At 44.1% G+C, this 23,257-nt stretch overlaps 1 protein-coding gene across 9 annotated transcripts in view; it reads right to left on the bottom strand.

The window, feature by feature from the left end:
- Nucleotides 1-2,583: 2,583 nt before the first annotated feature.
- MPHOSPH9 (M-phase phosphoprotein 9) overlaps nt 2,584-23,257 on the bottom strand; it is a 68,103-nt gene continuing 47,429 nt past the window's right edge. For 7 of the 9 annotated variants that reach the window (XM_047696313.1, XM_047696314.1, XM_047696315.1 and 4 more), the window contains 9 exons: nt 22,749-22,850; nt 16,091-16,225; nt 15,070-15,245; nt 13,058-13,204; nt 12,046-12,166; nt 11,141-11,244; nt 9,968-10,215; nt 9,575-9,643; nt 2,584-5,400 (listed from right to left, as the gene is read on the bottom strand). In XM_047696313.1, the coding sequence (XP_047552269.1) occupies nt 5,299-5,400; nt 9,575-9,643; nt 9,968-10,215; nt 11,141-11,244; nt 12,046-12,166; nt 13,058-13,204; nt 15,070-15,245; nt 16,091-16,225; nt 22,749-22,850 (1,204 nt within the window). In that variant the 3' untranslated portion in view covers nt 2,584-5,298. Of the gene's footprint in view, nt 5,401-9,574; nt 9,644-9,967; nt 10,216-11,140; nt 11,245-12,045; nt 12,167-13,057; nt 13,205-15,069; nt 15,246-16,090; nt 16,226-22,748; nt 22,851-23,257 lie in introns of those variants that run through there. The other 2 variants (XR_007121774.1, XM_047696318.1) reach the window with 2 other exon arrangements.

The following is a 23,257-nucleotide window of genomic DNA, read 5'->3' as shown; positions in this document are numbered from 1 at the left end:
CTGCGCCCCGCGGCTCCGCGCGCCGCCGCCGCCGCCAGCTGGCCCCGGGCGAGCGGCCGGGCCCCCGCGGGCATGCTCCCCGGCCGTCGGCGCGGGCGGCGGGCGCGCACGTGCTGGCCCCGCGGATGTGCGCGCTGCGCGCCGGGCCGCGGCGGTCGAGGCGGACGAGGAGGCGGCGGCCGGCGGGGCGCGGGGCCGGGCGCGCCCGCGGACGGGCTGGACAGCTCTACGCCGCGCCGCCGCCGTGCCCCGCGCGCCCCAGCGGCCGCTGCTGCCCGTGCGCGCCGGGCCCGCCTCGCATTCCCCCACTCGGCGGCGGGCCTGCGCCTCCGTCAGGCCGCGCTGGGAGCGGCGGCGAGTCCCGGCGAGGGGCCGCCCCCGCCCGCCCCGAGGGCTGGGCTCCGCCGGAAGAACGCCGGCGAACTTCGGGTCGGCTCGCTGTCTCCCCTCCGCGGCCGGGGCTCGCGCTTCCCCGCGCGGGGGACGGGGGGCTTGGGCGGGGGTGGGGGGGCTCGGCTAGAAACGGCGCTAGAGGAGCCAAGTGCCCTCGCGGAAGGGGACGAGGAGGCTTGCGGCGATCGTCACTTAAGTAGCTTTCTTAAAAACGAAGTTAGGGGGTAAGCCGACAGATCTAGGGGAACAAACCGCGTACGACTTCATGAGGCCCAAACCTAAATGCCAGAGACCAGGTGTGCGGCTGGCAGGGGGTTCTCTCCCCGGTACCGAATACGTTCGCTTTGGGCACGAAAGACGAAAATGCCCCTTGGTCATCAGAAGTAGCGGGAGCGGTGACGACAGAATGGATGTGTGAAGCTCTAGTCCCCGACCTCAAAAAGGACCTGGAAGAGGATCAGAAATAGATTCATCTTGATGTGCCCTCCCGACTGGACTCTCCAGTCAGGAACAAGACGGCCAAGAGGGTACTGGGTAAAATTGACAATGAATCGTTGAGTGTGCAGTTAGATTGAGCGGGAACGGCCTTTTTGCCAAGGTCTGAAGTAATGGAACCAAATGGGCCACACCTAAAACCTAGCTTACCTGTCCCCAAGTATCACCTTCTGTGGGCGAAAGGAGCGCTTTCCCCTGGAAGGGCAAGCGCTGTAATTAAAGCAGCCCCAGACTGTTCCCATAAAGCCCGGGCAAAAACACCAGAGGCTGCTCAACCCTGCGGTGACTTAGAATTGGAGAGGAGGCCAGGAAAGCCATCATTACACAGCTCTCAAAATACCTGTCTTACCATCTTAGGGCAATCACTCTGAGACCAGTGAAGATGTCCCAACAAATGCAAGACCCTCACCTTCTTCCCTCCACCCAGAGGTGCCTTAAGTCCCACTGAGAATGGTTTGCGGAGCATACAGGGAGATATCCAGAGGGAGGCTCTTTGCCTGTCCCCCACCCCGAGTTGAGCCCCTGGGTGATACCACTGCAAGTTTGCCATGATTGCACTCAAAACTTGGGAGGCCTTCACCAAAAAGCAGCTCCCCCAGTAACCCGGTAGGAATAAATACACTAATATCACAAGGCAGTTCATATCCACAAGTATTTATTGAGTGCTTGTACGCAAGAAGACATGATGGTCCCTGCTCTCGCAGAGCTTACAATCCCATGACTCCAATACTTGCCTAGATTAAAAAAAACTGCAGCAAGCACTTGTCTCTGCCGGACCATCAGCAGCACTGGAGGAAGCAAGTGTTTCACATTGTTTTGGTCACTGGTACAGTGCAATCGTGAATAAAGCGATTATCTTTGAAGTCTGGAGTCACAGCGATGACGTGGTGTGTCATGTCCAGCAAATGCACATTTATGGCTTGATTCCTCCTATTTGAGAGGCATCTACTGAAATAAAACGTAAGTCAGAAGAAGGCTTTGTAACACAGGTCCTAAGATACTGGTGCAGTTTAACGTATTATCATACTGCCACAGAGCTCTTGGCAAAAAAATTATCATCTCCTGCAGAATGTGTGCAATATAATTGGTTTAATCAGACCTGTACATCTCATGACCATGCACACTCTCATGACGGGTAAACATGATTTACCTGTAGGACTCGTGAAGGGTGCTAGGTATGCACTTACTTTTTAAAGCTTCTTAAAGACTCGCAGCACAAGTGACACATTAAAATGTAATGAAAATTGCTTCTGAGATAAAAATTAAAATGACAAAAATGTCTAATTTTACTACATATGTAAGGGCAGAATTCAAATTTAAAAAGCATTCAGCAAAGCGCCTGAGTCTTCAGAGTTAAGAAGGGGAAGCAAACTCTAAAAACAACCCTCGTCTTCATGTGGCCCTTCTGATGCCTACTGCAGACCGGCCTTCCTGCGGTCCTGCCTTAGAGGCCACCACCTTGGATCTCTAATTATGGGACATTCAAAGGAGCCATTATTTTGGTTACATGGACAAAACCTTTTCTTTTTTTCTTTTAAGGAAAATAACCTATGTTTACATCAAATAACCCCCAGATCACCTATTTAAGATGCTTCTGAACTTCTACCCAACAGTTACCAGTTTTAATAGTCAAAAAACAAACACCTCACACCAGGAAGATCATATGAACTCCAAGAAATCTTTTTTTTTTTTTTCTTGCAAAAAGGTGGAGAGATCATCTTAGACCACCTAACAGAAACGTCAATCAACCCAAGGCAATTTTTAAATCAATTAGGGGGGCACAACCTACTTTCCTATTTAAAAAGTCCTAAATCACTACTTCAAAGCCCTGATTAACTCAGAATGAATCTGAAATGTGTACTTTTTGTTGAAAAGTTATGAAGCACCAGGTACTGTACATAATCTCCTTTAAAATGGAAGGAAGCTTATCGTTTCATCTTATCTCTTGCTGCGGAGGCGGAGGCGGGCAGGCCTGAGCCTGGTGGTGACCCAGGTCCGCCTGGCTCTCCCTGTGCCGCCCAGCAGCTCTGCCCTTAGCCACCTCTACTGCTGTCAGCCAGAACAGGTACTATGAAAGGGACAGAACCACGGGAAAAGAGTGAGTAAACTCTATTTGCATTAAAAGAGGCACTTCCCCGAAGTGGAAGGTGCTCTCAGGCTGTTACTCTCCAGCAGCTCAGCCCCAGCCGGGGACCCAAGCAATTCACCTCCCAGGGACACCCGCAACTTTCTAACATCGCCACTTCTGGGGGTTGAGTTGCTTTTAAGTGCAGCGTTCTGTGTTTGTAAATTAAGCACGAAAAAGGGAAAGATGGCTGAAAGGATTTTCCTTGGTTCTCCTCTTCACAGCTATGAAAAGGTTTTTTTTTAATGTTTAAATAAGTGACTGATACAATTTATTATACATTTAAAAAATCAAAGCACATGTTTTCTGAGAGGCATAGAAGAGGTTTTGATGGGGTTTCAGATCTTTCTTAGAATAAGCCGATAGAGACTACTAAAAAGATAACTCCTTCACAAGATAAAACTTCTGAAATGGCAATTTCCTATTCTTGAGAAGGTAGTGGACTTCATGATAAAAGGAGGGAACAAGGAATATCCTAATAATTTTCAAGTTAGATTCTAATATCACATATAGGAACACAAAGGTAATAACCATCAGTAAAGTCGATCCCTTTACTAGGTCTTGACACAGCTGTACTGGAGCTTGATTAAAATTAACTTATTCTTTAACTAGTTGACTTTAAAAAAAAAAAAAAGGTTAGAAAAAAGTACTATGAATAAAGGCACTTATTCTGTTGATGAATAATTGTGATTAGCCCAAGGTCTTCAACTGTTGGCAGGAGATGGGAGCAAAGGTTCGATTCACGGAGAGGAACAGAAGAGGCAGGTGTCAGATGGCCCCTCCTGACGGAGGACCACCCAGGAAGCTGAGAAGGGAGCCTGCTGGGGCAACAGGCCCAGAGCTCAGCCAGGTAAGCTTTGGTGAAGGGCGCAGTTTGAGATCCCTGCTCAAAGGCATACACAGACCCTAGTGCAGTGATGCCTGGCTTGGCTCATTATAACTACAAGCCGCTAAGAGTCACATAAGAAGAAAACGTTCAAAAGAAAACCAAACTTTAAAACCTGAGCATCATCAGTGGCAATCAATTCTGAAAGTTTAGAATGAGTCTACTGATGAACATGTACACGGATATGTGGGCACTGGATTCCTACCGGCCCCCGAAAAGTGGGCAGTGGGGCAGCCCGGACTTGGCCAGGGGTCAGAACACACACCTGCTGGTGCTGCTGATCAGAGCACAGCCTCCGCCCGAGTGCCGCTGCCAAGGCCGTGAGCTGCAGCTCCCCAGCAAGGCCCAAGGAAAGGCCCACGCATCATCCGCACACATTCCCTGCCTGTGCACAGTAAGGGGAGGGGACTCTAATCTACACCTAGCATCCTGACAGCCCCTGCCACGGCTGGAGGGTTTTTTTTTTTTTTTTTTTTGGCGGGGGTGGTGGGGGTCAGCAGGGTTGAAAACATCTGCTCAGTGGCTCTGATGGCAGAAACCAGGGCCAATCTGAACCCTCGATGGGTGGTGGTCTTTCATCAAAGCTTGATCCACCATCACCTTATGGCCACCGGAAGGACATGGTTTCACTCGGAATGCTGGGCAGAAAGCCCCGGCTCCCCCAACGGCTTACCGTTTTCTGGAAAGTACTACATATATGACAACATTAGAGAATAACAGCGCTCATTTCTCTTTCCTTACAGACAATAAAGTTCAAGGGAAACAAAATGAGTTATTCACAGTTTCCAAAGCTTTCCAATATTCCATTACTTCCAATAGTTCCATTATTACTATTGTAATAATCACTCTAAGACTTGTTCCTAACAGGAACTGCATTACCATTAAGAAAAAAAAAATCTCAACACAACTAAAATCCAGGGTATGCTGCATTCTTTTTCTTTTCTTTCTTTTTTTTTTTTTTTGCATTCAGCATGTATTGGTTTATTATGGAAGCTATTCTTAAGCATTTATTTTTTAAAAAAAGAATCATATTCACAATGTAGAACAAGTATATAAAATTAGTGTGCAAAGTTAATTGTAAAAGGATAACACTATTTGTTTAGAAACAAGCTGCCTCCCCTGTTTACATTTCCTTACTATTGATATAAACTGGAGACTTATACTATTTAAAAATAATACTTTTTAAATAGTAAAATATACAAGAGATTCCTGAGCATAACAAAAATATCTTGAAAATATGTGGCCATTTGAAGTATAAAACAGCAAGTGTAAAGAATAGCATGATTGTAAAACTACTATTTGAAGGCTTATAAACAGTACAAAATAGTTTGCCTTTTCTGAGTGCATAATTATACATTAGTGCAAACAAAAACGTCTCAAAATTTAATGGCTACAGATCTCAAAGATTTGCAGAGGTGCGCAACACATGAAATTTCTTTAATGTCATTCGAACTGAGCCCAGTTCTCGATTAATCCTTTCCAAACGATCTTCCAAGGCTTCCTAAGGGGAAATCACAGGAGAAGTTGCATCAGAATTCTAGATCAGGTTCACTGGTTCTCTGATTACCACCAAACTGACCTTTCTTTTAGCAAAGGAGCAGGCAGAAACATTCAAATTACAGAGTTGTGTTTTTTATACATTTCCTCTTATTTATATTGTCTCTTTAAACAACGCAAATCAGAGTCTCAACCATTCAGAATAAATGCTGCACTCAGCACCCTAACAGCCCCAGTACCCTGCTGCTTGCAGGGTGTGAAAATCTCAGCAAGGGCAACGGGACCATCGGCGAGAAGGTGACTCTCAGCCTCTGGGGCACTGAGGATAGACCAAGAGGAGCCCAGAGGCACTTTACACAAGTCACCAGAAGAATCAGGTGAGTGCCTTATCCCACTTAGGTGTATGTCAAGCAACTTTCTTCTGACAAGAATGTGTAAGTTAAAAAAGAGGGAATACACTGGAGGAGTTTCTTGCAAGAAACAATTCTTCACAAAGAATCAATGTAACAACTGCTATTTTTAAACAAGCAGTACATGGGGCGCCTGGGGGGCTCAGTGGGCTAAGCCTCTGCCTTTGGCTCAGGTAGTGATCTCAGGGTCCTGGGATTGAGCCCCACATTGGGCTCTCTGCTCAGCAGGGAGCCTGCTCCCCAACCCCTCTGCCTGCTTGTGATCTCTGTCAAATAAATAAAATCTTCAAATAAATAAATAAATAAGCACTATTACGATTAAATAAATAGCACCTGGAATATAAATTTATCATTTTAGATACTTTATTCAATCTTAACTCCAATGGTATCCTTAAATAAAACTTTAAAATTCCAAAAGGATTACAAAAGGATCACCTGGGGCACCTGGGTGGTTCAGTGGGTTAAAGCCTCTGCCTTCAACTCAGGTCAGGATCTCAGAGCCCCACATCAGGCTCTCTGCTCAGCAGGGAGCCTGTTGCTTCCACCCCCTTCTCTCTCTCTGCCTGCCTCTCTGCCTACTTGTGATCTCTGTCTGTCAAATAAATAAATAAAAATTTTTAAAAAATAAAAATAAATAGGGGCGCCTGGGTGGCTCAGTGGATTAAGCCTCTGCCTTCAGCTCAGTTCATGGTCTCAGGGTTCTGGGATCGGGCCCCACATTGGGGTCTCTGCTCAGCAGAGAGCCTGCTTCCCCTTCTCTCTCTGCCTGCCTCCCTGCCTACTTGTGATCTCTCTCTCTGGCAAATAAATAAAATCTTTTAAAAAAATAAATAAATAAAAATAAAAAAATAAAAGGATCACCCGAGGGGAGCCTGGGTGGCTCAGTCGGTTAAGTGGCCGCCTTCAGCTCAGGTCCCTGGATGGAGCCCCAAGATGAGCTCCCTGGCTCGTGCTCTCTCTTACCTGCTCGCTCTCAAATAAAATCTTTATAAGAAATTAAAATAAAAAAATAATAAAAGGATCACACATTCATGATAAAATACTCAGAAGACAGAGGAGTAAAAATAACCAGTTCCTCTTTCCTGGGGTTTTTGTGTAGATACCCACATCATTAAGAAGAAAAATAAAAACAGAATCAAATTCACTACTTCAAAACATTTTTCAACTGAACTTTCGTTATGAAATATCTTTCTATGATATCATTTTAAATTAGTGTACAATATTCCATTAGATTTAACCAAAAATCTTTTATTTATTTTTTAAAGATGTTATTTATTTATTTGACAGAGAAACAGACACAACTAAAGAGGGAACACAAGCAGGGGAAGTGGGAGAGGGAGAAGCAGGTTTCCCGCTGAGCAGGGAGCCCAATGCGGGGCTCGATCCCAGGACCCTGGGATCATGTCTTGAGTTGAAGGCAGGCGCTTAACAACTGAGCAACCCAGGTGCCCCTAACCAACTATCTTTTAGTAGAAATTTAGGTTGCTTTTAATGTTGGATACCATAAATAATCCTGCAATAAATATTCTTAAAAAGGTTTCTTTGCACACATTTGTAAGCATTGCCTTAGGAATCATTCCAAGAAGAAAAATGCTTGGTCTGAAAAAATACAATAATCTAAAGCTCTAGGGTGCCTGCGTGGCTCAGTTAGTTGGACGACTGCCTTCGGCTCAGGTCATGATCCCAGGGTCCCGGGATCGAGTCCCACATCGGCCTCCCAGCTCCATGGGGAGTCTGCTTCTCCCTCTCACCTTCTCCTCTCTAATGCTCTCTCTCACTGTTTCTCTCTCAAATAAATAAATAAAATCTTTAAAAAAAAAAAATCTAAAGCTCTGGATCTAGGTCAAACTATATTCCAAAAGGTTTGTGACAATTTCCTCTTCCACCTGCCGTGTATGAGAACATGCTTTTCTACACCCGTGTACTGTTTTGGTTTTTTTGGGGTGTGTGTGTGTGTGTGTGTGTGTGTGTGTGTTTAAATACCTGCCTATGTAAGGTTTTGTTTTTGTTTTTAAATGATGCTTTTTTGGGGTGCCTGGGTGGCTTATTTGGTTGAGCAGCTGGCTCTTGGTTTCAGGTCATAATCTCATGGGTCATGAAATCAAGCCCTGAGTCAGGCCCCAGGCATCATGGGGAGAGTCTACTTGAGATTCTCCCTCTGGACCCTCCCCTAACCAGGGCCTGCACACTTTCTCTCAAAATAATTAAATAAATCTTTTTTTTTTTTTTTATGCTTTGGAGCACCTGGGTGGCTCAGTTGGTTAATTGTATGCCTGCTTAAGCATCTGCCTTCAGCTCAAGTCATGATCCTGTGGTCCTGGGATGGAGCCCCATGTCAGACTCCCTGCTCAGCAGGGAGTCTGTTTCTCCCTTTTCCTCTGCCCCTCCCCCAACTCATGCTCTTTCTGTCTCTCAAATGAATAAAATCTTTTCAAAAAATGAAGCTTTTGTACAAATGTGTAGTTTTTTACTCATGGGTGAGACTGAATTTTTTTTTTTTTTGCCCAATTTTACTCTTTTCATTTACGAATCATATATAAGCATCTTCAGTCCCTTTTTGCTGTCACTGGTCTCCTTACTGGACGAACAGCTTTGACATGTATGAACAGGATCTACTCCCTTTTAAATTACTTTAAAAGCTTACGATCATTATATAAAACTATATTAAACAAATGTTTCAGATAAGTTTGGAATCAAGAGTATCTACAAGTTTTCCTTCTGCCTTCCCGATAGGAAGAAGAGTTTCATGTGTTGAGTCTTATAAATTATTGACTAAGGACTTTGGGACCAACAAAAACAGTAACAGACTTAAGTCTTAAGGAGAAGTTAGGCATGCAGGCCCAAGGAAAGACCTCTGCTGTTTGCTTTTTCTCCTTCTGGTATCACAGATCAATCTGAAAATGAATTTTTCCTGAAGTTAAAGCACTGAAAAGCCAAAACATGCAGTTATGTAAGAGACATATCCTTGTTGTTAAGCTTAAAATGTTACAAAAAGAGCAGATTTTCAAAGTCCCATGGCTTCATGCATTTTGATTCTCTCTGGAAAGCAACTAAAAAAAGTGCACATGAGCTGCTTCGCCTGCACCATCTCCTGCTCGATAATGGAATCACATCTCTCTCTCTCTCTCTCTCTCTCTTTTTTTTTTTTTAAGATTTTATTTATTTATTTGACAGATCACAAGTAGGCAGAGAGGCAGGCAGAGAGAGAGGAGGAAGCAGGCTCCCTGCTGAGCAGAGAGCCCGATGCGGGGCTCGATCCCAGGACTCTGAGATCATGACCTGAGCCAAAGGCAGCGGCTTAACCCACTGAGCCACCCAGGCGCCCCTCTTTTTTTTTTTTTTTTTTTTTTTGACGATTTTATTTATTTGAGAGAGCAAGTGCACCCAAGCGCAAGCAAGAGCTGGGGGAGGGGCAGAGGGAGAGGGAGAAGCAGACTCCCCACTGAGCAGGGAGCCCGACACAGGGGTGCTGGATCCCAAGACCCCCAGGATCATGACCTGAGCTGAGGGGAGATGCTTAATGTAAGATCTGTTCAAAGCCATATTGCATAGTGGCAGGAACGTCTTTTTCATTAAGTATAAAGGAAAAATCACTTTTTACTCCAGAAAGCCACAGTGCAGTTCTAAAATATACTATAATCACCAAACACTTCCTAAAAGGCTAAAAGTCTGGCCCAGTTGCTTCAGGACGCCTAACACATCATCTCGGCTAAATGAGCACCAGCCCGCACCACACCACCAACGCAGATTCAAGCTAAGACGGTTCACCTGGTTTAATCTTGTCTGCAAAGTGATTCGTCCTCCAGTAGAAGGCATTCGACTTAGTGCCGCCTCAATCTGTTGACACACAAACAAAATTTAAATAAAAACAGAAGATTTCTGATGAGTGGCAGGGACATCTGTAACAGAATGGAAAGGACAGGCTTCGGCCTAGTACTTCCTTGTCCGCCTGGCCTTCACCTCTGCTCCCCCTGCCCCGGTCAGCAAGGACAGCTCAGCTCAAACTCGCTCCCAGCGCGGCTTTGCTGTGCAAGCCACAGAAGCTTCTGGCACAGTCTGACTCCGTAATTCCCTTCTGACTATTCCTCAGACATAGGCATTAAGTTCAGAAAAAGGTTTGGTTTTTTTGTTTTTTTTTTTTAAGTTTTTGTTTGTTTTTACCTGGTCTTTTTCTTTTGTAAGTTCATCAAAAAACCGTTCCGTTTCAGCTAGGGTCCTAATTTTTGCTGTATACTCAAAATCATTACCATGTGGTGCTACTGACGCGGGCTTACACTGTTCATAGCTAACTGATTTATTCTTCTCCCAGGCTGATCTCACAGACACTCTCTTCACTCCATTTGGCAACAGTTCGGGAGAAGGGCTATGATTAGCATGGATGTCGGTGGCTGTTTCTGAGTATTTTTTTTCTGTCAGAGAGAAAAGGATTTTCTTTTATTTCATATCCATCTTCCTGACCGATCATATACGTAACTATATATGTTATCTAAGGGCCGCCACATGCCAAAAAAAGTAACAAAAAGAAACACAATAATCACATTTAGTCAGTGCTTTTCCTCCACAGAATTCTAAAAGTTTTGCTCTCGGTTGGACAATCTGTACAACGTCCCTAAGAGAAGGTATATAAACTTTCTGTAAGCTCAAAAGAACTTTAAGTAAACTTAAAGCAAAAAAAAAAAAAAGTTAAGTGCTAAGCTCACATTTAGCGGACACAAACCCGAACCAACAGTGCAGAGCCAGCATCTTTTTTTTTTTTTTTAAAGATTTTATTTATTTATTTGACAGAGAGAAATCACAAGTAGGCAGAGAGGCAAGCAGAGAGAGAGGAGGAAGCAGGCTCCCCGCCGAGCAGAAAGCCCGATGTGGGGCTTGAACCCAGGACCTGGGATCATGACCTGAGCCGAAGGCAGCAGCTTAACCCACTGAGCCACCCAGGCGCCCCCAGAGCCAGCATCTTACGGGGCCTGCCCAGGTGACTCATATGCATTATCTTGTACTTTATTCCAAACTTCAAAGATAAATGAGAAAAAAGAAAAAAAAAAAATAACCCACTGCCCAAGTTGCACAGAAATGCCAGAACATAAAAGAGAGAAATGGAACAGTATGGCTCTGGTAAGCATTAACAATGTCTGTACCTCAGTTTTCCAACTTTTCTATCAGGATAATAGCCCTGACACATAATATGAGCCGCACCAATGCGTGTTCTTAGAGGCCCTTGGGCAGAAAAATTTTTTAAGTGCAGGATATTACACTATTTAGGACCTTGAAAAGATATTAGAAATTCACAAAATGAATGACTAAAACCATAACTAGTAATTTTTTAGGAAAAGATACCTTCCAAGTCATCTAGAGGAAGAAACTGGAGTTGTTTTCTTGGATTGGTACGTTGTAAAGCAGACACAGGAACAGTATCTAAATCATCCAAAAGTATATCAAATCTATTGAATGAAGCAAGTTACTTGTGAGAAAAAAATGTTAATTGATTTTCCCTATCTCCATTAGAAAGCTGAGCTGGTGTCCGGTTAACTCACATATTCACGTATTTTTTAAAAAAGAAAGCTGGTCATGTAATTTTCTAAAACTGAAGCTTAATTTATATTTTCTAACACCAAATTATATTCATGTATTAGAGACTTAAAGCATTTACCCATACATTAACTCCTCCAATCTTTATAACAAGTTATAATACACGCGGGCCAAGTATTATTATCCCTGTTTTACAGAAAAGGAAACTGAGGTTCACTGTGCTTAAGGAATTTCTCAAGAGCCTGACCGAGCCAGGTGGCCAGCTCTTACAGCGTAGGGATCCATGGCCCCCCACAGGAGCACGTCCTGTGACCACGCTGCTTCAGAAAGAGGACAACTGTCCCAAGCACCCAGGGAAACTTACGCATATTGCCAGGGCCCTCCCAGGACAGCCCGCTCTCTTATACAAATGGCTCAAAAATCGCCCTGTATCATAAACCTTTTCAGGAAAACAAAGAATTGTCATTCTATACCCAAAAGCTGGAAGGGACTCTGACGCAGTACTTAAACTCAGTAGTAGCCAGTTTCCATAGTTAAAAACTGTTTTCATGGATTACAGTACTCTTTTATTTTTAATATGACATTCATTTAAATGATTTAAATCCACAGGGTTCCCACTGGCAACTGAAAAATTAGTGATAACTATAGGCATAAGCTGACACTTAAAAAAAAAAAATCACTAATATTTTATTCTACTATTTTAGAGAACTTACCGAGTTGGACTGCTTTCATTTTTGCTCAGTAGATGACTAAATCCTGGGGAGAGATTTTCTTTTGGGGATCGCTTTGGACTATAAGCCACAGTCACTGGCGTTAACATAATCTCTCTTTTTGCTACAGAAGAAAATGAAGAGGAAATTCACTTTTCCTTCTATACAATACATATATTGGCAGAACATACTTCCTTTCTCAGTACTCTTTTCTAACTTTAATGGAATACAATTTTATTATAAAACTTTCTGAAAGATAAGTAAGAGCATACAAAATTAAAAATAATTCATAATCCTAACACCTAGAGGGAACCACTGTCAACATTTTAGTGTATCCGACTGCAGGGTCAGCACTCAGACTCAAAACTGGTTTTTCAGGATTTTAGAAGTCGACTGGAAATAAGATGGAAACACCAGTGCCCAGCGCACATTCCCGTCACAGGGGGACACACAATCGCTGGCGCGCACTCCAGTCACACAGATACACACCAACGCTGGCTCCCGCTCCCATCACACAGGGACACACACACTCGCTCCATCACACGGGGCGGGGGACACAGAAATATCTTTAGCTGTTCTGAATATAAAAATCAAGAAAACAGAAATCCAATGCCTAACCTTTAGAACCGTAACTGTAACTGACTAAAGAAACCAGACGTAACTATATATGCAAAGAAGCATCTTTTCCAGGTTAAATTAGTTTAAATTAATTTGTTTGAACTAATGTTTAATCAGATAGTTGTCAACGCTCTCAAAAACTGTGAAATGGCATAAGTTGCAAAATGGAATCTGCTGGACACACACAAAACAGTATGCTGTGATAATTTCTTCACCTATCGTCACAGCGTCTGTACAGTCAGATGGTATTACTGAGCAAGACCCTTTTTAGGGACCCTGTTCTCAGAGTATTCTAGTAGGTGCTAGAGAACATGAGGGAAAAAGAACGTCAGACGTGTGTGCACAGCTCAGATGCCACTCTTTTGAGCCCAGGAGACCTATTACATCTAACTCTTACTTGGGGTACTTGATTTACGAGTTGAAGGTGGTAAAGACGACGATCTCTGTGAAGCTGAGTTAAATCTCTTCTGCCTCTGTTGGGCGCATTTCTCTGGGGACCGACCTGCACTGACTGACGTTTCCGTTTGCCGAGGATTTGCTAATTCTGTAACAGACAAATTGTTAAAAAGTCAACAAACAAAACAAACCTGAGCCGGTTGGCTGCCTTCATTAAGAAAAGATTACACCAAGCAAGCCATTCTCACTATCTAGGTTAGAATGATTATTTGCAAATACACATTGTAAGGATTAAAAAATGCTTGATGAAGAACAAATGTGGGGGTTTATAATGAATTCATTCTGGCTCCCTCTTTACAATTGCCATTCATGGCGATTTTTCAAGAGAGATTATTTTTAGGAAGTTACTGATTTATTTACTAGCAGATATTTCTTCCAAGATGCAATGCCCGGGATTGGACAATGCAATCAGCAGACCCGATCAAGTGAGCACTAGAGTGAGTACGAAGAGATGTGAGCACTGGTGAGCTGTTGAGCAAGGTACTTCCTGGGGTGCTCAGCGGGCTCAGTTGGAAAAACATGTGACTCTTGATCTTGGGGTTATGATTTCGAGCCCCATATCAGATGTAGAGATTACTTAAAAATAAAAAAAATAAAATTATCTTTAAAAAGGGGGGGGCACCTGGTGGCTCAGATGGTTAAATGTCTGCATTCAGCTCTGGTCATGATCCCAGGGTCCTGGGATTGAGTCACGCAATAGGGCTCCTTACTCAGCACAGAGCCTGCTTCTTCCTCTGCCTCTACTGTTCCCCCTGCTTGTACTCTCTCGCTCTGTCAGATACGTAAACAAATTCTTTAAAAAAAAAAAAAAAAGATACTTCTTGTCTTCCTGAGAGATGCTCAGTAACCAAGAAAGGGAGAGTAAAAAACACTACACCAGGGGTGCCCGGGTGGCTCAGTGGGTTGAGCCTCTGCCTTCGGCTCGGGTCATGATCCCAGGGCCCTGGGATGGAGCCCCGAGTAGGGCTCTCTGCTCAGCGGGGAGCCTGCTTCCTCCTCTGCCTCTCTGCCTACTGTGATATCTCTCTCTGTTAAATAAATAAATACAATTAGAAAAAAAAACACTACACCTCACTTTATGAATACTAAATGTCTATCATAACTTTCCAATGACAAACTGATATAGAAAATTTCCAAATATCTTTAAGAACGCTTCATAAATCTTTACTAATCAGAACATAGGGCGCTGGGTTGCTCAGTCCTTAATTGTTTGCTTTTGGCTCAGGTCATAATCCCAGGGTCATGGGATCGAGTCCCGCATTGGGCACTCTGCTCAGAGGGAGGCCTGCTTCTCCCTCTCCCTTTGCCTGTCTCTCCCCCTGCTTGTGCTCTCTCTGTCAAATAAAATAAAAATAAAATCCGGGGCACCTGGGTGGCTCGGTCGTTGGGCATCTGCCTTCGGCTCGGGTCATGATCCCGGGGTCCTGGAACCGAGCCCTGCATTGTGCTCCCTGCTCAGCAGGAGGCCTGCTTCTCCCTCTCCCGCTCCCCCTGCTTCTGTTCCCTCTCTCGCTGTGTCTCTGTCAAAAAAAAAAAAAGGGGGGGGGGCACCTGGGTGGCTCAGTGGGCTAAAGCCTCTGCTTTCGGCTCAGGTCATGATCCCAGGGTCTTGGGACTGAGCCCCATGTCGGGCCCTCTGCTCAGCAGGGAGCCTGCTTCCCTTCCTCTCTCTCTGCCTGCCTCTCTGCCTACTTGTGATCTGTCTAATAAATAAACAAAATCTTTAAAAATAAATAAAAGCTTTAAAAATAATAAATAAATAAATAAATAAAAATAAAATCCTTTAAAAAAAAGTGTAACATGTAGTCTGCCTTGTATAAAAGCAGCAAGTTATGCCATGACTGCAATAAATTAGGAGCCAGAGTATTTAAGGAAGGTGATATAATTGGGGGCAAAGAGGAAGGTATCTATAATCTATTATCTATCTATATCAAACAAGGAAAAAATGCTTACTATTTGAGGTGTCCTCTTTCTCTGTCTGTGTGCCCCAATTTTTAAATATTTTTCCTTCATCGAGTTCTTTTAAAGCTTTCATGACTGGTGTATCTGAAGTCTCTCTTTGTTTTGTTATCGATAAGCTTCTTGGTGAACTTCCAGATGAAGAATCCTTTTCCGGAGGAGAATGGTACCTTAAATAATAATTATAAGACACGCAGTGCTATGAACTGAGTCTTTGTGCCCCCCAAAACACTCATATGTTGAAGCCCCAATCTTCAGTGGGTGGTGTTAGGAGATGAGGCCTTGGGGAGGTGATTAGATTTAGATGAGATCATGAGAGCAGGGGGTCCTTTGCTGGGATTAATGCCCTTCTAAAAAGATGTCTGCACACATTCACCGAGGAAAGACCAAGACCCAATAAGAGGGCCCTCACCAAGAACCCAACTGCGCTGACACCCCAATCTCAGACTCAGCCTCCAGAACAGCAGGAAAAAGTGTTTCCTGTTGAAGCTGCCGGGTCTACGGTGATTTCATAGAGCAGGCTGAGCTAAGACAGAGGTCCCTGGCCCTGTTAGGGGAATGACATGAGAGCGAACAATTACACTCCACAAAGAGTATGTCTGCTTTACAACGCAAATACACTAAAATTGAACCTGCGTGTAACAGACCAGTGCTTCCCAATCCTCTTCACACCCCGGCACATACAGAAGTATGGTACTTCCGTGGAGCTCTGGAGTAATCTGGTTGTGTGGGCTGTCCAGAAGGTGAGAGGGTGAACACCTTAGCCTAACTGAGAGACTGTGCACAGCACACTGTCCTGTCAGGGGCACGGTAGGGGACCCTCTGCCCGGCCTTTGATCAGAAAGCATCTGAAACCCATTAGCTTTTCAAAGTAAAATAAAAATCTGGTCCTCAAAAGTAAGACACTGAAGCCACGAAGAGAAGGCTCTTTTAGACCTTCCCGGACATTTAAAGGTGACTGAGATCTATGAAACCGTAACCGAGCCTCAATCTGACCTCTGACAAAACTACCTACCCAGGAGCACAGGTTTCCACCAGCTGGTCATCCATTCTGTTATCCGGGGCGTCCAAAGGCTGGCCGGTAAAGATGGAGTACTCCGCCCCTGGGATCAGCCACTTGCGCCTGCTGACGTCGGAGGTGGCCAGTGTGCTAGGACGGGGAGAAACGATCTGAGGCATGATGGGCTCGTGTTTCAGTTCACGCTGAACGCATACACAGAGCACCCTGCTTTGAAACAGTATGTACACATTTGTACAGTAATTCCAAAATTGCAAGAAGCCCCCTTATTTTAGATACACGAATTCTTATTTTATGGTTTCCAGAGCCAACAGAAGTCTTATTTTAGGTTTCTGTTCCTTCGGAATATTTCTGCATCGCAGTCAAGGTATTCTGACTACACAGATCTGAACACCAACTAACTTCCTACCACACTTACTATGCTTCACACCCAACCCACAGCTCAGGCCCAGGAGGCGCAGCGATAGGGCTCTTCTTGCTCCTCCCAGACCAGCACTGCCCGGGAGAATTTCCTGTGAAAACAGAAACCTCCTCTACCTGCACAGCCCGGCGCGGCAGCCACTAGTCACATGCTGCCCAGTGGCTCGTGAGACGAAGAATCAATCTTTAAGTGTTATTTCATTTTAATGACCTTAAAGGTAACAAGCCACACATGGTGAGCAGCACTGCGTACTGAGTAGTGCAGCTGGGGGCCAGGCCTCCCCTCCTATGGAAACCCTAACCCAACTGAGGCTCACCCTTCGGGCGTTAACCGGCGCTGAGCTAGACTTCCGGACCGTTCTCACCTTCTCCGCACCTGCGCCTGCCCACCTGCTTCACTGCCCATAGGAGGAGCTGCCCGGATCTCTCTGCAATGCCTAGACTCGGGCTCCTGCTTACTCGTTCCCCTCCCCCACTGGAGAACATTCACTGGACTTCATCATCACTAGAGAACACATTCCCTTGAGAAATCCCAACTCTGGGAGTGCCTGGGGGGCTCAGTGGGTTAAGCCTCTGCTTTCGGCTCAAGTCATGATCCCAGGGTCCTGGAATCGAGCCCCGCATCAGGCTCTCTGCTCAGCGGGGAGCCTGCTTCCCTCTCTCTCTCTCTGCCTGCCTCTCTGCCTACTTGTGATCTCTGTCAAATAAATAAATAAATAATCTTTAAAAAAAAAATCCCAATTCTGAAGGTTCTTTCGGCTAAGGTGCTCAAGCATCACTAAGGCTCTGTGACCCCAAGGCCTATGATCCCTGGCCTCACCATTTTCGACTGATCAACCCTTCCCCTAGCTTCGCCAGTTCCCCTCTACCTACTCCGGGGTGCACGGTTACTCACTGCTTTAACCCCCTTTCCGCACTCACCTTCCATCACTCCCGACTGGCAGCAGAGACCTAAGCCTGGAGGAACACGGTGGTCTCACTCCTGAGTGTCTACAGTCCTCCATTTAGGCTTTGCTGGAAAGCAAGCCACCCAACCGTGCGGCTTGGGCTAGCACGAGAGTGGTTATTACCATCTCATGGACACCCAACACGGCTGACAACATACCTTTCCATAATCAGCGCGCTCCAATTCTCCACCAGGACTCTCCCTCACACCTTCTCCACTCTCCTCCGACCTCTCACCCTGCCCTGCCAGTCACTTGATAGCCTCGCATCACACTTGGGAGGGAAAAAAGAAACCAGGAGACAAGAGGTATCTTCCTCTCTCTGCTCCCTGCCACAGCCAAACCTCTTACGACTTCCCTCCTCGTTTTTATTTCAACTCCCAGTCACTCCCTTCCTTTTTCCCTTGATTTTTTTTTTTTTAAAGATTTATTTATTTGACAGAGATCACAAGTAGGCAGAGACAGGCAGAGAGAGAGAAGGGAAGCAGGTTCCCTGCTGAGCCGAGATCCCGATGCGGGGCTCGATCCCAGGACCCTGAGATCACGACCTGAGCCAAAGGCAGAGGCTTAACCCACTGAGCCACCCAGGCGCCCCTTTCCCTCGATTTTTAAATGAAATTAAACATTCTAAACGTCCTTAGAAAATTACAAAGACTACTGCAAGCACTCGCCTGTACTTAGTTTTAACAAATGCTCACATCTTACCATATTTGTTTTCAACATTAAGACAGAAGATTCTGCATGAAAGGTCATTTTTTAAATTATGTCCACGTATTTTTTAAATTATGTCCACATAATGCACACGTCCTTGTGATGCTGCTGTTTCTACTCTACACGCTTCAGATTTCTCCATGTTAACACAGACAGGGGCGTGATTTGAACTATCTACCCACAGTACAAATATGCCACACCTTACAGTTCCTTCCTCCTGTCGGTGGGTATTTTAGTTTCTGATGCATCACCTTTCCACAGTGCTGTGATTAACACATGTAGGAATTCCTGAGGTAAATATCCAAAACCAGAACTGTGGAACTTGGGGTGCACACATCTTCAGTCTTACTGGATATTGTCAACTCACACTCCAGACGAGCTTATCGAATTTCAGTCCAACCAGTAGCGGGAGAGTTCCTGTTCCTTCACATCTTTGCAAAATTTGCAATGATTAGCCCTGGAATCTGGCCTGGCCTATCTGATGGTGTGAGGGGTAGCCCATGCTATTTATTTATTAATTTGCATTTTTCTGATCACTAGCAAAATGAACATCTTTTCAATTTTATCAGCCATTTAGAGTTTTTTTTTTCCTGTGAATCATCTGTTCATACTCTTTTATCATTTTTCTGAGAATTTTTCTTATTGATTTATAGTTCTTTACATCCTAGATATTAATCTTTTATTGGTTCCTGCTCACTTAAAATATAAAATATTTCAGGCGTGCACAGACATACAGATTATACTCCTGCACAACCATCTGCTTGTGAACCCTGTTCGCTCTATGTCTGTGAACAATGGAACACTACAGACACAACCCAAGTGCCCTGTGGACCTCACCGGTATCAATCCTCCAATGTCATAACCTTAGTGTAAGTGCTCAGCCACCACTTCCACTAAATTCATATTCAACATTCCACACACATCATATTTTTACTACTTCTGTATGAACCTGTAAGATACGTTGTAAATGCCAAATCAATATAAATAGGACCCTACTTCTTCTGCGACTGGTTTTTTGTTGTTCCAAATTATGTTCTCAGGATTAAATCAATGTTAGGTGTGTCTGGGAGGTGCAGTCAGTCAGTTAAGCATCCAACTCTTGGCTGCAGCTCAGGTTGTGATCTCAAGGTTGTGAGATCAAGCCCCGCACTGGGCTCCACGCTCAGCGTGGAGTCAGCCTGAGATTCTCCCTCCCTCTGCCCCTCCTACTTGGGCTCTCTCTCCCTCTCTCTCCAATAAGTAAACAAATCTTAAAAAAAAAAAAAAGATTAAACCATGTTAGCAATCAACTTAAGTGGCTGGCAAATTTTTTCCTACAAAGACTCAGAGAATAAATAGGTTTTTGTTTTGTTTCATTTTAATAAATAGGTTTTATGGGCCAGATGGTCTCTGTTGCAAGTACTCAGATTTGCCACTGTCGTGCAAAGCAGCCAGACAATACGTAAATGACTGAGCTTTATTTATGGACACTGAAACTTGAATTTCATATCATTTTCACATGTATGAAATACTATTCTTTGGATTTTTTCCCAAACATTTAACAACATAAAAACTACTCTTTGCTCATGAGCCCTACAAGCATGGGCAGCGGACCGGACTTGGGCTAGGGCTGTGCTTGCCAATCCCTGACCTAATGTACACACCATCACACTGCAGAGCCCCGTGCGTAAGTATATCACAGCATATGAATGTTCCAGCTGTCAGACCTACAGGCTGCTTTCACTCACTCTGCACAACATGCCCAGCAGATGTTCACATCTGTCCCTCCACACAAACCACTCTCCAGGCCATCAAGGCCTGGCTGGCGCACCTAAGGGTCACTAGTCCCCTCACTTGCTCTCTCAGCAGCATCCACACCGCTGGCCACTTCAGAGTTCCCCCTAACTCCCTAGCAGTCCTCAGGTTCTCGGGCCAACTCCTCTGGCCCCAGCATCGAAACATCGGGCTTCTCCTACAACAAACTCCCACCACACACCCATCACCTATCCCAGGATCAAGCACTACAGAATGAGAAATTCTAAAATTTGTAACTCCAGCCTAAGACTTTATTTCTATAGAGTTCCAAATGCAAATTTATAATCACCTGCTGGATTCCCACTTGGAATTCGTATGAATCTCTAACTAAAATATTTGAAATAGAAATTCTGATCCTGACCTCATGGTCTGCTCTTCCCATTTCTTCCCTAGTTCAGTACGTGGCACCCTGAGTTGCTCCAGACAGAAACCAAGGTATTATCAGACACCTCCCTTTCTTATTATCACCTCATTCTTTTAAAAAAAAAAATATTTTATTTATTTATTTGACAGAGAGAGACAGCGAGTAAGGGAACACAGCAGGGGGAGTGGGAGAGGGAGAAGCAGGCTCCCCATTGAGCAGGAAGCCTGATGCGGGACTCGATCCCAGGACATTAGGGTCATGACCTGAGCCGAAAGCAGATGCTTAGCAACGGAGCCACCCAGGCGCCCCTTGCCATGTCATGTTCTGTGGATTTTACCTCCAGTATGTCTCTCAGACTCTTGTCTTCTGTCCATTTCTATGGCCACCACCCAGTGAACACCATCTCTCCTAATACCACAATCGCCTAATTAATATGTCTGTTTCTACTTTTCCTCTCCATCTTCTCCTCATGGCAGGTGCGTTAAAACACAGAAACCAGGGGGCACCTGGGTGGGTCAATCGTTAAGCAGCGGCCTGTGGCTCAGGTCATGATTCCGGGGTCCTGGGATCAAGCCCCGCATCGGGCTCCCTACTCCATAGGAAGCCTCCTTCTCCCTCTCCCTCTCCCACTCCCCCTGCTTGTGTTCCCTCTCTCACTATGCGTCTCTCTCTGTGAAATAAATAAAATCTTTATTAAAAAACAAACAAACAAACAAAAACAAAGAAATCAGGGGCGCTTGGATGGCTCAGTTGGTTAAGCGTCCGACTCGATTTTCGTTCAGGTCGTGAGACTGTGTCCCGCAATGGGCTCCACACTGAGCATGGATCCTGCTTAAGATTCTCTCTCTCTCTCCCTCTCCCTCTGTCCCTTCCACCCCCTTCCTGGGCATGCTCGCTCTCTCAAAAAAGAAAGAGAGAAGGAGAGAAGGAGAGAAAAGAAAAGAGAAGAGAAGAAAAGAAGAAAATGGAAAAGAAAAGAAAGAAAAGGGGAAAAAATCAGATGACCTAATTTTACCACATAAAACCTTTCAAAGTCTTCCCAACAGACTTAGAGTAAAATCCAAACTCTTGACCAGGGCTTAGAAAGCGACATGTGACAGTCTGATTTCATCTGGACCTCCTTCACCCCTCGCTAGCAATATTCAGGCCACACAAGCTTCATCCAGGTTCTTTAAACATGTTAAGCTCTTTCCTACCTTAAGATGTAGCAAAGCTCATTTCTCTGAATGAACATGCCCCTCCCTCATGCCTCCCACACCAACGACTCAGCACAGGCCTCACCGCCCTGCTTACAAAGTCACCTCCACAGAAAGACCTCCCTTGACCCCAATTCTCATTCCATTCTTGTTCTCTCTCAAATGTTCCATTTCAATAAATTATAAAATATTTTCTTTAAATAATTCACTATGTTCTAACTTAAGGTCAATGAGCAAAGATCTAGAGAAAGTTTCTCATTTGACAATGACTTAGAAAGGTTAAAATTTACAATTTAACAATCTTTCTCATACACATCACTATCACGACCTTATGATCTACTCATTTAATATTCTTTACAAAATGATAATAAAAACCAATCTCATATGAAAAAAACTACTCTATAAATGTATCATGAAGATAATGCTCTGAGATTATAGCAAAGCTAATTTTAAATAACTAAAAAAACTAAATAGAAAAATCCATAGAACCTAAGGAAGATCTATTTTCGTAGGTCTGCCCATTAACATAGGAATAAAATTTCTGGAATTTTAGGGTTAAAAGACCTTTTGAGATGTTCTAGCTCAATGTCCTTGTTTTCAGAGATAATGAAGTCAAGCTCCCAAAAAAACCTAAGAGATTTGCTTAAGGTCACACAGCTGGGAAGAGTCAACAAAACATTCCAGGTCTCTTTATACCTAATCTGATTCTATTTCCTCCTTTTGGCACATGCCTCCACATGAGAGGTTTTATGATATCTAATAATTAGATGGTTTTACTTTTTTGTTTTTTAAGCAAGCTCTGCGTCCAATATGGAGCTCCAACTCACCACCCCGAGTCGTATGCTCTACTCACTGAGCCAGCCAGGTGCCCCGTAATTAGATGTTTTTACACATCTAAGTTCTATAATGACATTGAACTCTGACTTCCTTATGACTTAGACAGATGAGCTTCTCAGTTCAATAAAAGGGTGTACCTAGGGCGCCTGGGTGGCTCAGTGGGTTAAGCCGCTGCCTTCGGCTCAGGTCATGATCTCAGGGTCCTGGGATCGAGTCCCGCATTGGGCTCTCTGCTCAGCAGGAGCCTGCTTCCCTCTCTCTCTCTCTCTCTGCCTGCCTCTCCGTCTACTTGTGATCTCTCTCTGTCAAATAAATAAATAAAATCTTTAAAAAAAAAAAAAAGGGTGTACCTATTTCTGGCTTTACAGAGATTAAGCAAAATAACTTACTTGGCACGTGAGGCTCTCATGGGAGTTTTCGAATTATGGCGAAGACTTAACATATTTTCATGCTCTACTTGCTTGACCTGAGCTTCAAGTTTTGAAATTGTTCTAATTCAAAAGTAATAAGATAAATTAAGTACACATTTAAAATATAGCTCAACTACAAATTACTTATTTAACAGACACTTCTAGAAAAATGGTGACAGAAGAACTGCTGGTCTTAGAGCCTGTTTTCATAGTAAAATGCCACCAATAAGCTTAAAAAAGCTGAGCAAAACTGGAACATACACTGAAAGGCAAATACATTAAACTATACAAGGAAACACAAATGGACTTCATACAGACAAGTTAAAAAGATTTATAAATCTGATTACAGATCAAAACTCATGGTATAAATTAAATTAAAAAATAAAATAAATTCAAGTACTCAAAGTGCAACTCTAACGTGTTTAATTCTAAACATATATATTCACGCATATAAAATATAGATAGGTAATGTTTTCACAAAAAAGGAA

This window comes from Lutra lutra, chromosome 12 (genome assembly GCF_902655055.1).
Source record: "Lutra lutra chromosome 12, mLutLut1.2, whole genome shotgun sequence".
In the NCBI taxonomy this organism is placed as follows: domain Eukaryota; kingdom Metazoa; phylum Chordata; class Mammalia; order Carnivora; family Mustelidae; genus Lutra; species Lutra lutra.
The sequence above is the reverse complement of the archived record's forward strand: the minus strand, read 5'-3'. Positions and strand labels throughout refer to the sequence as shown.